This window comes from Oncorhynchus masou, chromosome 14 (assembly GCF_036934945.1).
Source record: "Oncorhynchus masou masou isolate Uvic2021 chromosome 14, UVic_Omas_1.1, whole genome shotgun sequence".
Classification (NCBI taxonomy): domain Eukaryota; kingdom Metazoa; phylum Chordata; class Actinopteri; order Salmoniformes; family Salmonidae; genus Oncorhynchus; species Oncorhynchus masou.
In genome coordinates, this window is record NC_088225.1 from 10,303,802 (window position 1) to 10,318,070 (window position 14,269).

The 14,269-nt window shown below is 44.7% G+C and overlaps 1 protein-coding gene across 1 annotated transcript in view; it reads left to right on the forward strand.

Annotated features, from left to right (window-relative positions):
• The first annotated feature begins 8,825 nt into the window (after nucleotides 1-8,825).
• The window catches only part of notch3 (notch receptor 3), a 44,544-nt gene continuing 39,100 nt past the window's right edge, over nucleotides 8,826-14,269 (forward strand). The window contains exons 1-2 of the mRNA XM_064986266.1: nucleotides 8,826-9,107; nucleotides 11,064-11,136. Of these exons, the coding sequence (XP_064842338.1) occupies nucleotides 9,044-9,107; nucleotides 11,064-11,136 (137 nt within the window). The 5' untranslated portion in view covers nucleotides 8,826-9,043. The remainder of the gene's footprint in view (nucleotides 9,108-11,063; nucleotides 11,137-14,269) is intronic.

Sequence of the window (14,269 nt, forward strand, 5' to 3'; positions counted from 1 at the left end):
TGAACCATCAGTCTGACAGTAGGTCCACTTACTACAGGTACATCCATGTAAGATCCATCGGTCTGACAGTAGGTCCACTTACTACAGGTACATCCATGTAAGATCCATAAGTCTGACATTAGGTCCACTTACTACAGGTACATCCATGATCCATCAGCCTGACAGTAGGTTCACTTACTACAGGTACATCTATGTAAGATCCATCAGTTTGACAGTAGGTCCACTTACTACAGATACATCCATGTAAACACCATCAGTCTGGCAGTAGGTCCACCTACTACAGATACATCCTTGTCAGATCCATCAGTCTGACAGTAGGTCCACTTACTACAGGTACATCCATGATCCATCAGTCTGACAGTAGGTCCACTTACGACAGGTACATCTATGTAATCTCCATCAGTCTGGCAGTAGGTCCACTTACTACAGGTACATCCATATAAGATCCATCAGTCTTACAGTAGGTCCACTAACTACAGGTACATCCATGTAAACTAACTCCATCGGTCTGACAGTAGGTCCACTTACCACAGGTACATCCATGTCAGATCCATCAGTCTGACAGTAGGTCCACTTACTACAGGTACATCCATGTAAGATCCATCAGTCTGGCAGTAGTTCCACTTACTACAGGTACATCTACGTAAGATCCATCAGTTTGACTGTAGGTCCACTTACGACAGATACATCCATGTAAACTCCATCAGTCTGACAGCAGGTCCACTTACTACCGGTACATCCATGATCCATCAGTCTGACAGTAGGTCCACTTACTACAGGTACATCCATGTCAGATCCATCAGTCTGGCAGTAGGTCCACTTACTACAGGTACATCCATGTAACTCCATCAGTCTGGCAGTAGGTCCGCTTACTTCAGGTACATCCATGTAAACTCCATCAGTCTGACAGTAGGTCCACTTACTACAGGTACGTTTGTGTAAGATCCATCAGTCTGACAGTAGGTCCACTTACTACAGATAAATCCATGTAAACTCCATCAGTCTGACAGTAGGTCCACTTACTACAGGTACGTTTGTGTAAGATCCATCAGTCTGACAGTAGGTCCACTTACTAAAGGTACATCTATGTAAACTCCATCAGTCTGGCAGTAGGTCCACTTACTACAGGTACATGTATGTAAGATCCATCAGTCTGACAGTAGGTCCAATTACTACAGGAACATCCATGTCAGATCCATCAGTCTGGCAGTAGGTCCACTTACTACAGGTACATCCATGAACCATCAGTCTGACAGTAGGTCCACTTACTACAGGTACATCCATGTAAACTCCATCAGTCTGGCAGTAGTTCCACTTACTTCAGGTACATCCATGTAAAGTAACTCCATCGGTCTGACAGTTGGTCCACTTACTACAGGTACATCCATGTCAGATCCATCAGTCTGACAGTAGGTCCACTTACTACAGGTACATCCATGATCCATCAGTCTGGCAGTAGGTCCACTTACTACAGGTACATCCATGTAAACTCCATCAGTCTGGCAGTAGTTCCACTTACTACAGGTACATCTATGTAAGATCCATCAGTTTGACTGTAGGTCCACTTACGACAGATACATCCATGTAAGATCCATCAGTCTGACAGTAGGTCCACTTACTACAGGTACATCCATGATCCATCAGTCTGGCAGTAGGTCCACTTACTACAGGTACATGTATGTAAGATCCATCAGTTTGACTGTAGATCCACTTACTACAGGTACATCTATGTATTCTCCATCAGTCTGACAGTAGGTCCACTTACTACAGATACATCCATGTAAGATCCATAAGTCTGACATTAGGTCCACTTACTACAGGTACATCCATGATCCATCAGTCTGACAGTAGGTCCACTTACTACAGGTACATCCATGATCCATCAGTCTGACAGTAGGTCCACTTACTACAGGTACATCCTTGATCCATCAGTCTGACAGTAGGTCCACTAACTACAGGTACATCCATGTCAGATCCATCAGTCTGACAGTAGGTCCAATTACTACAGGAACATCCATGTCAGATCCATCAGTCTGGCTGTAGGTCCAATTACTACAGGTACATCCATGTAACTCCATCAGTCTGGCAGTAGGTCCGCTTACTTCAGGTACATCCATGTCAGATCCATCAGTCTGACAGTAGGTCCACTTACTACAGGTACATCCATGTAAACTCCATCAGTCTGGCAGTAGGTCCACTTAATACAGGTACATCCATGTAAGATCCATCAGTTTGACTGTAGATCCACTTACTACAGGTACATCTATGTATTCTCCATCAGTCTGACAGTAGGTCCACTTACTACAGATACATCCATGTAAGATCCATAAGTCTGACATTAGGTCCACTTACTACAGGTACATCCATGATCCATCATTCTGACAGTAGGTCCACTTACTACAGGTACATCCATGATCCATCAGTCTGACAGTAGGTCCACTAACTACAGGTACATCCATGTCAGATCCATCAGTCTGACAGTAGGTCCACTTACTACAGGTACATCCATGTCAGATCCATCAGTCTAGCTGTAGGTCCACTTATTACAGGTACATCCATGTAACTCCATTAGTCTGGCAGTAGGTCCGCTTACTTCAGGTACATCCATGTCAGATCCATCAGTCTGACAGTAGGTCCACTTACTACAGGTACATCCATGTAAACTCCATCAGTCTGGCAGTAGGTCCACTTAATACAGGTACATTCATGATCCATCAGTCTGACAGTAGGTCCACTAACTACAGGTACATCCATGTCAGATCCAACAGTCTGACAGTAGGTCCAATTACTACAGGTACATCCATGTCAGATCCATCAGTCTGGCTGTAGGTCCACTTATTACAGGTACATCCATGTAACTCCATCAGTCTGGCAGTAGGTCCGCTTACTTCAGGTACATCCATGTCAGATCCATCAGTCTGGCAGTAGTTCCACTTAATACAGGTACATCCATGTAAGATCCATCAGTCTGACAGTAGGTCCACTTACTACAGGTACATCTATGTAAACTCCATCAGTCTGGCAGTAGGTCCACTTACTACAGGTACATCCATGTAAGATCCATCAGTCTGACAGTAGGTCCACTTACTAAAGGTACATCTATGTAAACTCCATCAGTCTGGCAGTAGGTCCACTTACTACAGGTACATGTATGTAAGATCCATCAGTCTGACAGTACGTCCACTTACTACAGGTACATCCATGTCAGATCCATCAGTCTGACAGTAGGTCCACTTACTACAGGTACATCCATGTAAACTAACTCCATCAGTCTGACAGTACGTCCACTTCCTACAGGTACATCCATGATCCATCAGTCTAACAGTAGGTCCACTTACTACAGGTACATCCATGTCAGATCCATCAGTTTGACAGTAGGTCTACCAGTCTGTCTTATGGCCTCTGCATATGATACATCATCATTGATCCTACTGTATATCTATGAGCCTCTCTCTGCACCTGGCATCCACGAAATGCTGCACTGTGTCCTCCCCCACAATTACAACACTTAACCTCCATATTGCTTCCACGTTCAATGTCATCATGTTCCCCTCCACACTTGCCACATCTTTTCTTTCCTTTACACGAACAGCATTATTTTGGATTTTATTTTTATTTCACCTTTATTAAACCAGGTAGGCTAGTTGAGAACAAGTTCTCATTTACAATTGCGACCTGGCCAAGATATAGCATAGCAGTGTGAACAGACAACACAGAGTTACACATGGAGTAAACAATTAACAACAATTATCTGTGGACATAGCTATTGGGACCCCAGTGGCGACTCCCCTCAACCTAGCATAAAGCACATGGCTTTTAATCTTCTTCCCATTAAGCTTTTCCATTGGCAGAATCTTCCCTTGCTGAGCCTGGCTACCACAAAATATTAGCAATCTTCCAATTTCTCTACGGCATTAGTTAGTCGGATGGGGCGTAAATGAGGCCCTGTGGTCTCATCAAACACCATCACAACTTCCCACTCTGACACATTACTACTCTTGCTTCCTACTTTGACCCTCTTTTTGCTTTCTACACTAAATACTCCACTGCTTTCAGTATATTCAAATCAAATCAAATCAAATGTTATTTGCCACATGCACCGAATACAACAGGTGTAGACCTTACCGTGAAATACTTACTTACAAGCCGTTAACCAACAATGCAGTTTTGAGAAAAATTAGAGTTAAGAAAAATATTTACTAAATAAACTAGAGTAAAAAAAATAAAAGAGCAACAATAAAATAACAATAACGACTAATGAGGCTATATACAAAGGGTACCGGTAGAGTAGGGGATAAAGTGACGATGCATAGATAATAGATAATAAACAGCGAGTAGCAGCAGCGTAAAAAAATGGGGGGGGTCAATGCAAATAGTACGGGTAGACATTTTATTAGATGTTCAGCAGTCTTATAGCTTGGGGGTAGAAGCTGTTAAGAAGCCTTTTGGACCTAGACTTGGCGCTCTGGTACCGCTTGCCTTGCGGTAGCAGAGAGAACAGTCCATGACAAGGGTGGCTGGAGTCTTTGGCAATTTTTAGGGCCTTCCTCTGACACCGTCTGGTATAGAGGTCCTAGATGGCAGGAAGCTTGGCCGCAGTGATGTACAGGGCCGTATGCTCTACCCTCTATAGCACCGGAGGCCAAACAGTTGCCATACCAAGCGGTGATGCAACCAGTCAGGATGCTCTCGATGGTGCAGCTAAATCATTTTTTGAGGAACTGAGGACCCATGAAAAATCTTTTCAGTCTCCTGGGGGGAATAGACGTTGTTGTGTCCTCTTCACGACTCTCTTGGCGTGTTTGGACCATGTTAGTTTGTTGGTGATGTGGACACCAAGGAACTTGCAGCTCTCAACAAGGCTCCACTACAGCACCGTCGATGAGAATGGGTGCGTGCTTGTCCCTCCTTTTCCTGTAGTCCACGATCATCTCCTTTGTCATGATCACTTTGAGAGAGAGGTTGTTGTCTTGGCACCACCCGGCCAGGTCTCTGACCTCCTCCCTATAGGCTGTCTCATCGTTGTCGGTAATCAGGCCTACCACCGTTGTGTCGTCTGCAAACTTAAAGATGGCTAACCTAACCACCTGGGGTCGGTCGTCAGGAAGTCCAGGATCCGATTGCAGAGGGAGATGTTTAGTCTCAGGGTCCTTAGCTTAGTAATGAGCTTTGAGGGCACTATGGTGTTGAACGCTGAGCTGTAGTCAATGAATAGCATTCACATGTAGGTGTTCCTTTTGTCCAGGTGGGAAAGGGCAGCGTTGAGTGCAATAGAGATTGCGTCATCTGTGGATCTGTTGGGGCAGTATTCATATTGGAGTGGGTCTGGGGTTTCTGGGATGATGGTGTTGATATGAGCCATGACAAGCCTTTCAAAGCACTTCATGGCTACAGACGTGTGTGCTATGGGTCGGTAGTCATTTAGGCAGGTTACCATGGTGCTCTTGGGTACCAGGGACTATGGAGGTCTGCTTGAAACATGTAGATTTCACAGAGTCGGTCAGGGACACGTTGAAAATGTCAGTGAAGACACTTGCCAGCTGGTCAGTGCATGCTCAGAGTACCCGTCCTGGTAATCCATTTGTTGACCTGTTTAAAGGTCTTACGCACATCGGCGTGATCACATGATCTCTCTTCTTCCTATGTCTTTCCACTACAGACCATGCAGATCCTTGACCCTCATGCTCCCGCTCCATGTCATCAGAACGGTCATCCATATTTTTCACATTCCAGCACAGCTGTTGCTTCTCCAACCTTCTCTCCATTTCTTCCATTTTGACCACACTGCTCGCCGCCATTTCCCCACACAATTCCTGCCAATATTTGTCTTCATGTTGGGAGTTCTAGAGAGCATGCCCTTCTCGTGCACTTCTTTACCTGTGTAGTGCACACACATTGTTTGGGATAATCCATTCTGAATTGTCAGTGACATAATATTACATTTTGTGCTAATTAAAATGGTTTACACTATTTCCTATTACCACTGTATGTACTGATGTAAAATACATGTTTATTGAATCTCGTTGAGGTGTTTATTGATTTTGAATGGACTGTACATCTGGACTGTACATTTGTAAATATCCTCAACATCATTTTTGCACTGTAGACCTACAACACTGTAAATAACTATGTTTTTGATCACGCTACTCCGTCTGCTCTCCCATTCTGGTCCCACTGTGTGCTCCAAAATCCAACTAACTGGGCTGTGGTCCATTATCCTTAAAGATGCAATATGCAGATATCGATCCACCATTTCCTGGTTGGTAAAATTCAAGTACTTCGCCTAATTTCAGGTTATGTGACAAAACAAGAAAGTACAGTGTAGAAAATCATTGTACCGTCTAAACCGCTGTGAAATATCTCTTCCATAACCAAACATATTGCATTTTTTACGAAACCGAAAGTAAAAGACGCAAAAACGAAACTTAAGATCGGGAAGCATAGAAATAGCAGACATAGAACATATCTACTGCGTCTTATACTTGCTTTCAATAAGAATGACAGATCTACAACACACTTTTCTATGTGAATTTGGTCAGGTCACCCAAAAAGTTACATAGTGCAGCTTTAATAGATCAATATTTTTTACACCTCAAATAGTGTCAAGGCTCTACACTGGCAAGCCTGTGTCTGTGTCTGTGACTTACACACCGTAACACTTAACTACAGAGTTGTTATAACAGTGTAATAATTTTTTTTACAGTAAGTACAGTGTTACAAGCATATTGTCAATTGTTACACTGTAGTGTTACACTGTATTTGCAGTGTAAAATTAATAGTGAGAGTTTACAGGTTTCCAATCCTGTGCCACCATTACTCTGTCACATTTTGTGATGTGACTCATCGGTAACACCTCTGTTGTCAAAGCACTGTCAGAGTAGAACAACCTCTATGGAACAGAGCCAAACAGCCTGCAAGCTGTAAGCACAGGGAAACACACACACACACACTTTTTCACCCAGTGATATGACAGAGATATAGGTGCAGGGCGTGCCAGGCCAGTGCCGTGCATAAATCAGAAATACCAGAACACACACACAAACAAAAGTATCCCCAAACTACTTTGTGGTGCTGGGGAATGCCCCTCTCAGTGGTCCATTACCCCCAAATATAACATCTCCAACAGCAAATTCTAATGAGATATATGAGCGTATGACGAGGTTGCAGCTGGGATTGATCAACTGCCCATTTTGACCTCTATTGTGAAGGTCATCAGGGAAGGTTGAGGGATGATAAGGCGGCCACAGTCAGACATGGAGTTCCTGGGTGATTATAGACTCTCCTAACAGACTCTCTGTCTTACAGCACACAGGGAGAAACCCCTCTCTGGGAAGTCCTCCAGCTGGAAAGGACTCTCAACACAGATGGGAGCCTGCCATGACCCATATGGTGAGGTAACACCACAAGCCCTGCGGCTGCAAGACAAAACTGTGGCCAGCCAGGTGAGACACACAAACTCACCCGATCACACACACTCGCAACCTCTCTTCTTCTCTACATCTGTCTTTCGCAAACATATGGAGACACTCACACATCGTCAGAGAGTCTTGGTTGAGAGTGAGTTTGCATCCAGTGGCTATATCAGTGTGAGAACATCAAAATGATTTGTTGGTGCTGGTGAAGAAATGAACTCATTCACCCACCATGTGTACATCATCAACCATTGTATTCGCTGCTGAATCCGGCTATTGACTGGGATGGTTAAGGCAGAACACACATTTTAGAGGGTCGGTACCAAAAGAGGCAGGTGTCTGGTGGGCCCTAACAAGCTCTTTTCAATTACCCTTATAGGGTGACGTCACTGGCTGTAACGAACTCCACTCCAAACGAGCTCTGCTACATTCACACCCCCTATCTAGACCTTGCTAATTTATTCAAGGCCAGGAGCAGAATGTCAGTGTGCTACTGCCCCCCTTCACCTCAGTCCCCCGCGGAGAGAAACTGTGTCATAATGCCGGACTCCTTTTCTCATTCAAATCACGCTTATTGTCTCTGTAAGCGACCGGCTCCGCTCTGAGCACACAGAACAACCGAGGCCCTATACAGCAGCTGTATGAAATGAGTCCACTGACGTAGGGCTGTGGACTCTGGAGAGGCAGGCTGAGAGAAAGAGAGGCCTGTAGCCCTGACAGTAGCAGTATAAAGGGTGGTAACAGGGATGTCTGCTCTCATTTTCATCATGTCAACACGATTCACAGTCTTATCTGCACAGCATCAAGTGTAAACACACAAACAAACAAGTAGCACCCAGACACACTCCTGTCAGGATAACAAGAGGTGCATTGTCAGGAAAATAGTAGTCCATCACACTCTACTGTAAACATTATGTTATTCTACAAGGATTGTTATCTATTACTATTAAGTTGATAATAACAGATCATATCAAGTAGTAATGGCAAAGATTTTTTATGGTAAGTCTACTCTAGATTGGCTATTACAGATCGATTTACAATGCTGAAAAAACTCAATATAAAGTGCCAGTATAAACTGACTGTCTACATGTATGTCTTAACGTGCTGTTATATTAATTAGATAATTGACTGTTTCTTTGAAATTATTTTCAAGTGAGATATAAGATACCTCAATGGAACCGCATTGTCAATTCTCTTGAAAGACAACAAGACTGATCTCTCCCTAAATGTCGCTAATGCCATACAAAAAACACTTTATCCTGTCCATTGAGGGGTGGCTTGCGGACTATTTGTCTTGAGCGGAGTGTAACCCGTTACTGCAAGTGGAAAGGGGAGGAAAGGAGGGCGGAGTAATACCAAGTTGTTTCCCAGCGCAGACTTCAAGCTGAGAAGAAAAAATAGTTATTCAAAAGTTCCAGGAGGAGACGCACAGCAGCCGCGTCCGAGCTGCGAATGCTAATACGGGATAGGACCTGTACGATTTATACGCCGTTTTTACTTTTAGTTGATTAATGAACTTTTTGAAGATCCCAGACACTGCCTCTTGGAACTTTTATCTCTCGGTGAAGTCAAAGGATGTATTACTGCTAAGTTAACACTTCAAAGAGAAGTTGGGACAAATTTCCACCGAGATGGGGGGGAATTATAAAGTTTGGATATTTTTACCAATTTTATTCTTGGTCCATAATTGCGAAGGTAAGGACAATTAATTTATTTGACAGTCACATAAATTACAATTAATGTGTATGTGAGCTTTCTAAATTTGGCTAGCAGACAAGTCTGTACAAATTCTAGCTGTTTCCGTTTTTTCCCCCCCTTCACAAATTGTTAACGTTACATTTTGTCACCTGTGCGCTGCACAATTTAAATGGCATCAGATTGAAGCACATGCCAGACAACATGCTAGCTGATCTCTAGTCTTGGCTACAAAGATTTGTTTTAAGCATTTCATTTACAAAAGCATGGTTGGTTGTTAGTGGCGTTCAAAGTTCGACTTCTGACAGGTTAATATAACACCTACGAAGGCTGTCATAACGGGTTAATAGCTGGATAACAAGCATTAGTTTTTGTATAGCCTACAGTAATAGGCTACGAAACTTTGTATTTGCATAATGTTCTTTGTAGACTGGTAGTGAACAAGGAGGATTCTATCCTGGAATATTTGCCCCCTGAAGTTATTCTATCTTCTAGCAGTGTTGAATGACAAAGCCCAATGTATTCAATGGAAGGAAGTTGGGAGGTGTTTTGTGGAGGTTGATACCAATTTTGTATCTTCTATTGTATGGGTGAGATTTTTGTTTACAGATTGCACCCGATAACAGCAAAGAATCCGCTTGTCTCTGCGGGATTGGTATGCATCTCTGTGGGTAACTTTGCGAGGCTGATCGCCACGGTGAGAATTTAATTACAAGCGATAGTATGGAGTGCCGCTGGCAGCGCTGTGCAAGCAAGCCCGCAAGAACGGAACGCGGAATGTAACAATTGAAAGAAAGTTACTTCGGGCATTCGTCCACAAGTTGTAGGCTAGAAGCACGGTTCACTCACATAACAACGGAATTCCATATGTATGTCTTGTAGGAGATAAGTATTTCCCCTATTTCATTCAAGTCTATAATCTTCGTTCGTGGGGGTATAAAGTGAGATTTTTTTTGTGAGTGAAGGGGGGTGATGAGCCAACTTCACCCACTCCTTATCTGAACAAAGAGCTGTAAACAATTGAACTTTGTTGCTGTGGGGGATGGGATGAGTGCTAAAATATAATAACATGATTCAAAAAAGGTCATGTATCTGTCTATGCTGTGTAATAAGCATCCACATATGGCTCACAAACCTTTTGGATGGATGTTTGATAGAGTTGTGAGTTTCAGATCTGTTTGTGCGCGAAAATCTATTGAACTAGGCCTACAGTTGAGAAAGTAACAAATAGGTCTATTTTGTTGACATCCAGTAAAATGTTAGTTTATGGTAGCACAATTTGATTGGTTGCATACAGGCAAGCTCATCGTTGAACTCCGAATTAATTAATTATCTTGCAATAACCCTGAACATGAATCAACTTGAGTCGGCTACATTTCACTGTAATTAAACAAATTATGGAAACCATTCATTGGCTTATAGGCTATGCCTACCCTCAACGAAACGGGTTGGCAGATACTCTTATAGTTATCCCACATAGTCAGTAATTACCATATCAAACCTATTATTACTAAAGCGATTTGGAATCTATGTAAAAGAAATGGAATCCTATCTCGTTTCCCTGTCTACACCCATCTCAACATGCATCTGCATTCAGTCGCAGATAACGCTATCAGCTCTTGCCAAGAAAGTAAACATACTCGTACTCATGTCAGCGGGTGTGTCCATAAAGTGTCATTTTAACGAGTGGGAAAATGGAACTGTCTAGCCAAGAGCAACACGTTTGAAATCCAGCACATGGCTTACCGGTATATTGGAAGGATTGATTCTGAACGGCGGAGAAGTGTAATTTGATTATACAAAATACAATGTTCCTCCATGCCCACTTCTCCTCCCACAAATGATATAGTCTGCTCTATCAAATGTCTGGATGAAATGCATGTTTCAAACCTGCCCTGAGAAAAGGGCCTGATCACCATGGGTCTGCCTCCCTTCATCTCTCCTTCCTCTCCACAGGATTCAGCTGCGTGGATAAATACAGACCTTGTGACAATGGAGGAACGTGCATAGACTCACCCTCGCGATGCATGTAAGTGCAACATCATGTTTTATGGATCACACATGTACGTAATCACTGCAGGCCTACATTGATCTAAATGGTGACATGATGAGGAGGAAGTCTGAAAACAGTATAGGCCCAGGCATATGAGTAGGCTCTCAGGATTAGTTGAAGACTTCTGGGGTAGAAACGGTTGAAGTAGGCAAAGTTTAGTCATTTGTATCAGTAAGCAGAACTTGTGTTATTTAGCGTTGGTTAGTAAATCATTGCATTGCCAACTACTAGAGCTGCACTTCGCTCACAATGGGCTGGAACTCAGCCAGGTGCTGGGTGGTTATCGATACTATGTGGACAATGGCAAGTGTTTACCGTGAACATTTGACACGTTTGATCAAATGTTACAGTCTGCAGTCGAACCACTACTTGGGGTGTAATGTGTGTAATGAACAACACATGGATACACACAGACAGGTTGAATGGAGTGTTCCAGCCTGGACTTGTTTGGCTTGTGACACACCGTTCACTTGGAGTTGCACCTGTTGAAGATGAAGATCTTTGTGGAACACAAACGACAGTATTAAAGTGCTCATAGCATGACTAAGGTGTTCCTTATACGCAATTTGACGGATTGTTTCGTAACCAGCAGAATTCATTTTGAGAGTTTCCCACAGTTTCTATGTCGGAGAGGTCGAGGTTCCAGTCCTTCAGAGCGAGAGCAACGTGATTGTTATCATGAGAGAGCCCGGGGGCTGCTGTTTTTACTCTCCCGCCTGATTTGGACATGTTCTGTGTGAGCTCTCACCGTCGTTCACAGTGATTAGGGGTCTTTGTTTTTCCAATAGGCGAGGGGGTACGTGGGAAACAATCTCAGTAGTTAGGATAAATAGAGTGTGATGATGGCGAGGGGGCCATTAGGTTTTTACCATTGGGCAAACCACAGACTATAATGCCTTAGTGTTGGACCAGAGCTGAGAATTGGACGGAACAATAAAACTTGGTTCCTTTGGTTTTTACTTTTGTCCGATGAGATTGGCTGACAGGCAGCTTCCCTCCACTACAGGAGTTTTTAGGACTTGGTTGGTGACAAGACTTGTGTCTTCACATAACTCTGCTACCAACTGGCCTATGCTTCAACCTTCTACGGGTCATTACTGTATCATTGTACATAGTTAAACCCTTGAACTTGGACCGAGCGTGTTCATTCATCTCCCAACTTTAATGGCGTCACGTCACAGAGTTAGTGTTTGCCTTTCGGAGAGTGTGTAGTGTGTTCATGCTTTGTGTTCCTCAGCTTTCTTGGCGCTGTGTGTCTATATGTATGGGGCGTGGAGGGCTATCCATTCATGCGTAATCACCCCTCTGGGTCAGTGTCAACAGCGAGACATAGAAGAGATTCCCAATAGGAAATCGAAATGCCGTACCACACAGAATGGTAACACGTCCACAGCAGGGCAATGACCGGGACAGGCAGCGTAGCCTCAGCCCGGCCAGCGGGGGAGCGGAGTGGTCTAACCAGTCCTAGACAGAGGCGACTGGAGGACCCAGCCCCATCCCCTGGGATCCCAGTGTAACTGGAGAACCACAACAGCAGAAAAGATCCTTTCTTCCCCCAGACACCTGACTGTAACCGGGCACCATCAGGAGAGCTGAGAGCTGGGGAGAGGGTGAGAAAAGGAAAGGGCACAGGAGAGTGAGGAAGGAATGGAGAGAGAGAGAGAGAGAGAGACATAGCAGATAGAGATACAATTGAGGGCTTTAGGAAGAAATTGCAGAGAGCTGGTGAGACGTGACATTTTACCTGAAAATCACTGAAGGCAAACTAGCCATTAGCTCTCTGTTTGAAATCAACCTGTGGATTTTCCTACCTGATGTTTCAGAGCAGAAGCTGTTGATCAGGTCCTTCTCTGAAGTTGTGCAACATGGCTATTATTTTCCTCTGTTCTCAGGTGACAGTAATGTTCTATCTTTTTTTTATTGTCATTGTTACTGTCCCAGATACCAATGTATTCTCTGTCTGGTGGCCCTGTCTGTGGCCCTGTCTGTCTGGCCCCCTCATGGTTCACTGCTGTGGTCCTGTCTGTCTGGCCCCCTCATGGTTCACTGCTGTGGTCCTGTCTGTCTGGCCCTCTCATGGTTCACTGCTGTGGCCCTGTCTGTCTGGCCCCCTCATGGTTCACTGCTGTGGCTCTGTCTGTCTGGCCCCCTCATGGTTCACTGCTGTGGCCCTGTCTGTCTGGCCCTGTCTGTCTGGCCCTCTCATGGTTCACTGCTGTGGCCCTGTCTGTCTGGCCCCCTCATGGTTCACTGCTGTGGCTCTGTCTGTCTTGCCCCCTCATGGTTCACTGCTGTGGCCCTGTCTGTCTGGCCCTGTCTGTCTGGCCCTCTCATGGTTCACTGCTGTAGCCCTGTCTGCCTGGCCCCCTCATGGTTCACTGCTGTGGCCCTGTCTGTCTGGCCCCCTCATGGTTCACTGCTGTGGCCTTGTCTGTCTGACCCCCTCATGGTTCACTGCTGTGGCCCTGTCTGTCTGGCTCCCTCATGGTTCACTGCTGTGGCCCTGTCTGTGTGGCCCCCTCGTGGTTCACTGCTGTGGCCCTGTCTAAGGTGAACGAGCAGGGTCTCAGACATGTATAGTGGATAGCAGATTACAGGAGTAATCCTTCTGGAACCTGTTCCACCGTCTCACTGAGCCAGCATGACGGTCACTTCTGATAGGTGTAGGGGCTGGCTGGTCTGGTCTGGGCGGGACTACTATGCTGATGCACCTGTAACAGACACTACAGCGATCCAAGTGATTTTTGTCTTCTCTGAATGATACTCCCTGTTGTGTCATATGTTGAGTCTTAGCTATTCTTTTCTCTTCTCTTGATGCGCCTGCTCACATCAACATCCTGGTTTGTTGGGGAAAGTACAAAACATACACAGACAGGCAGACAGACAGACAGACGTGTGGAGCACTTGATGGTGAAGAGGTTGAGTATCACGGAGAGAGTGGCCCTCTAGGTGAGCAGTCAGTTGAAGGGCCCGCCCCGTATGTCTGTGTGTAGATGGAATGTGCAACGGAGGGGCCGCTGGAGTGTCGGAGATAATTAGGCAGATTGAGAGGGTGTCATTCAGAGTGGATCCAGCTGGAAGAATTGGGCAGGGGGGGACAGCTGGTGCA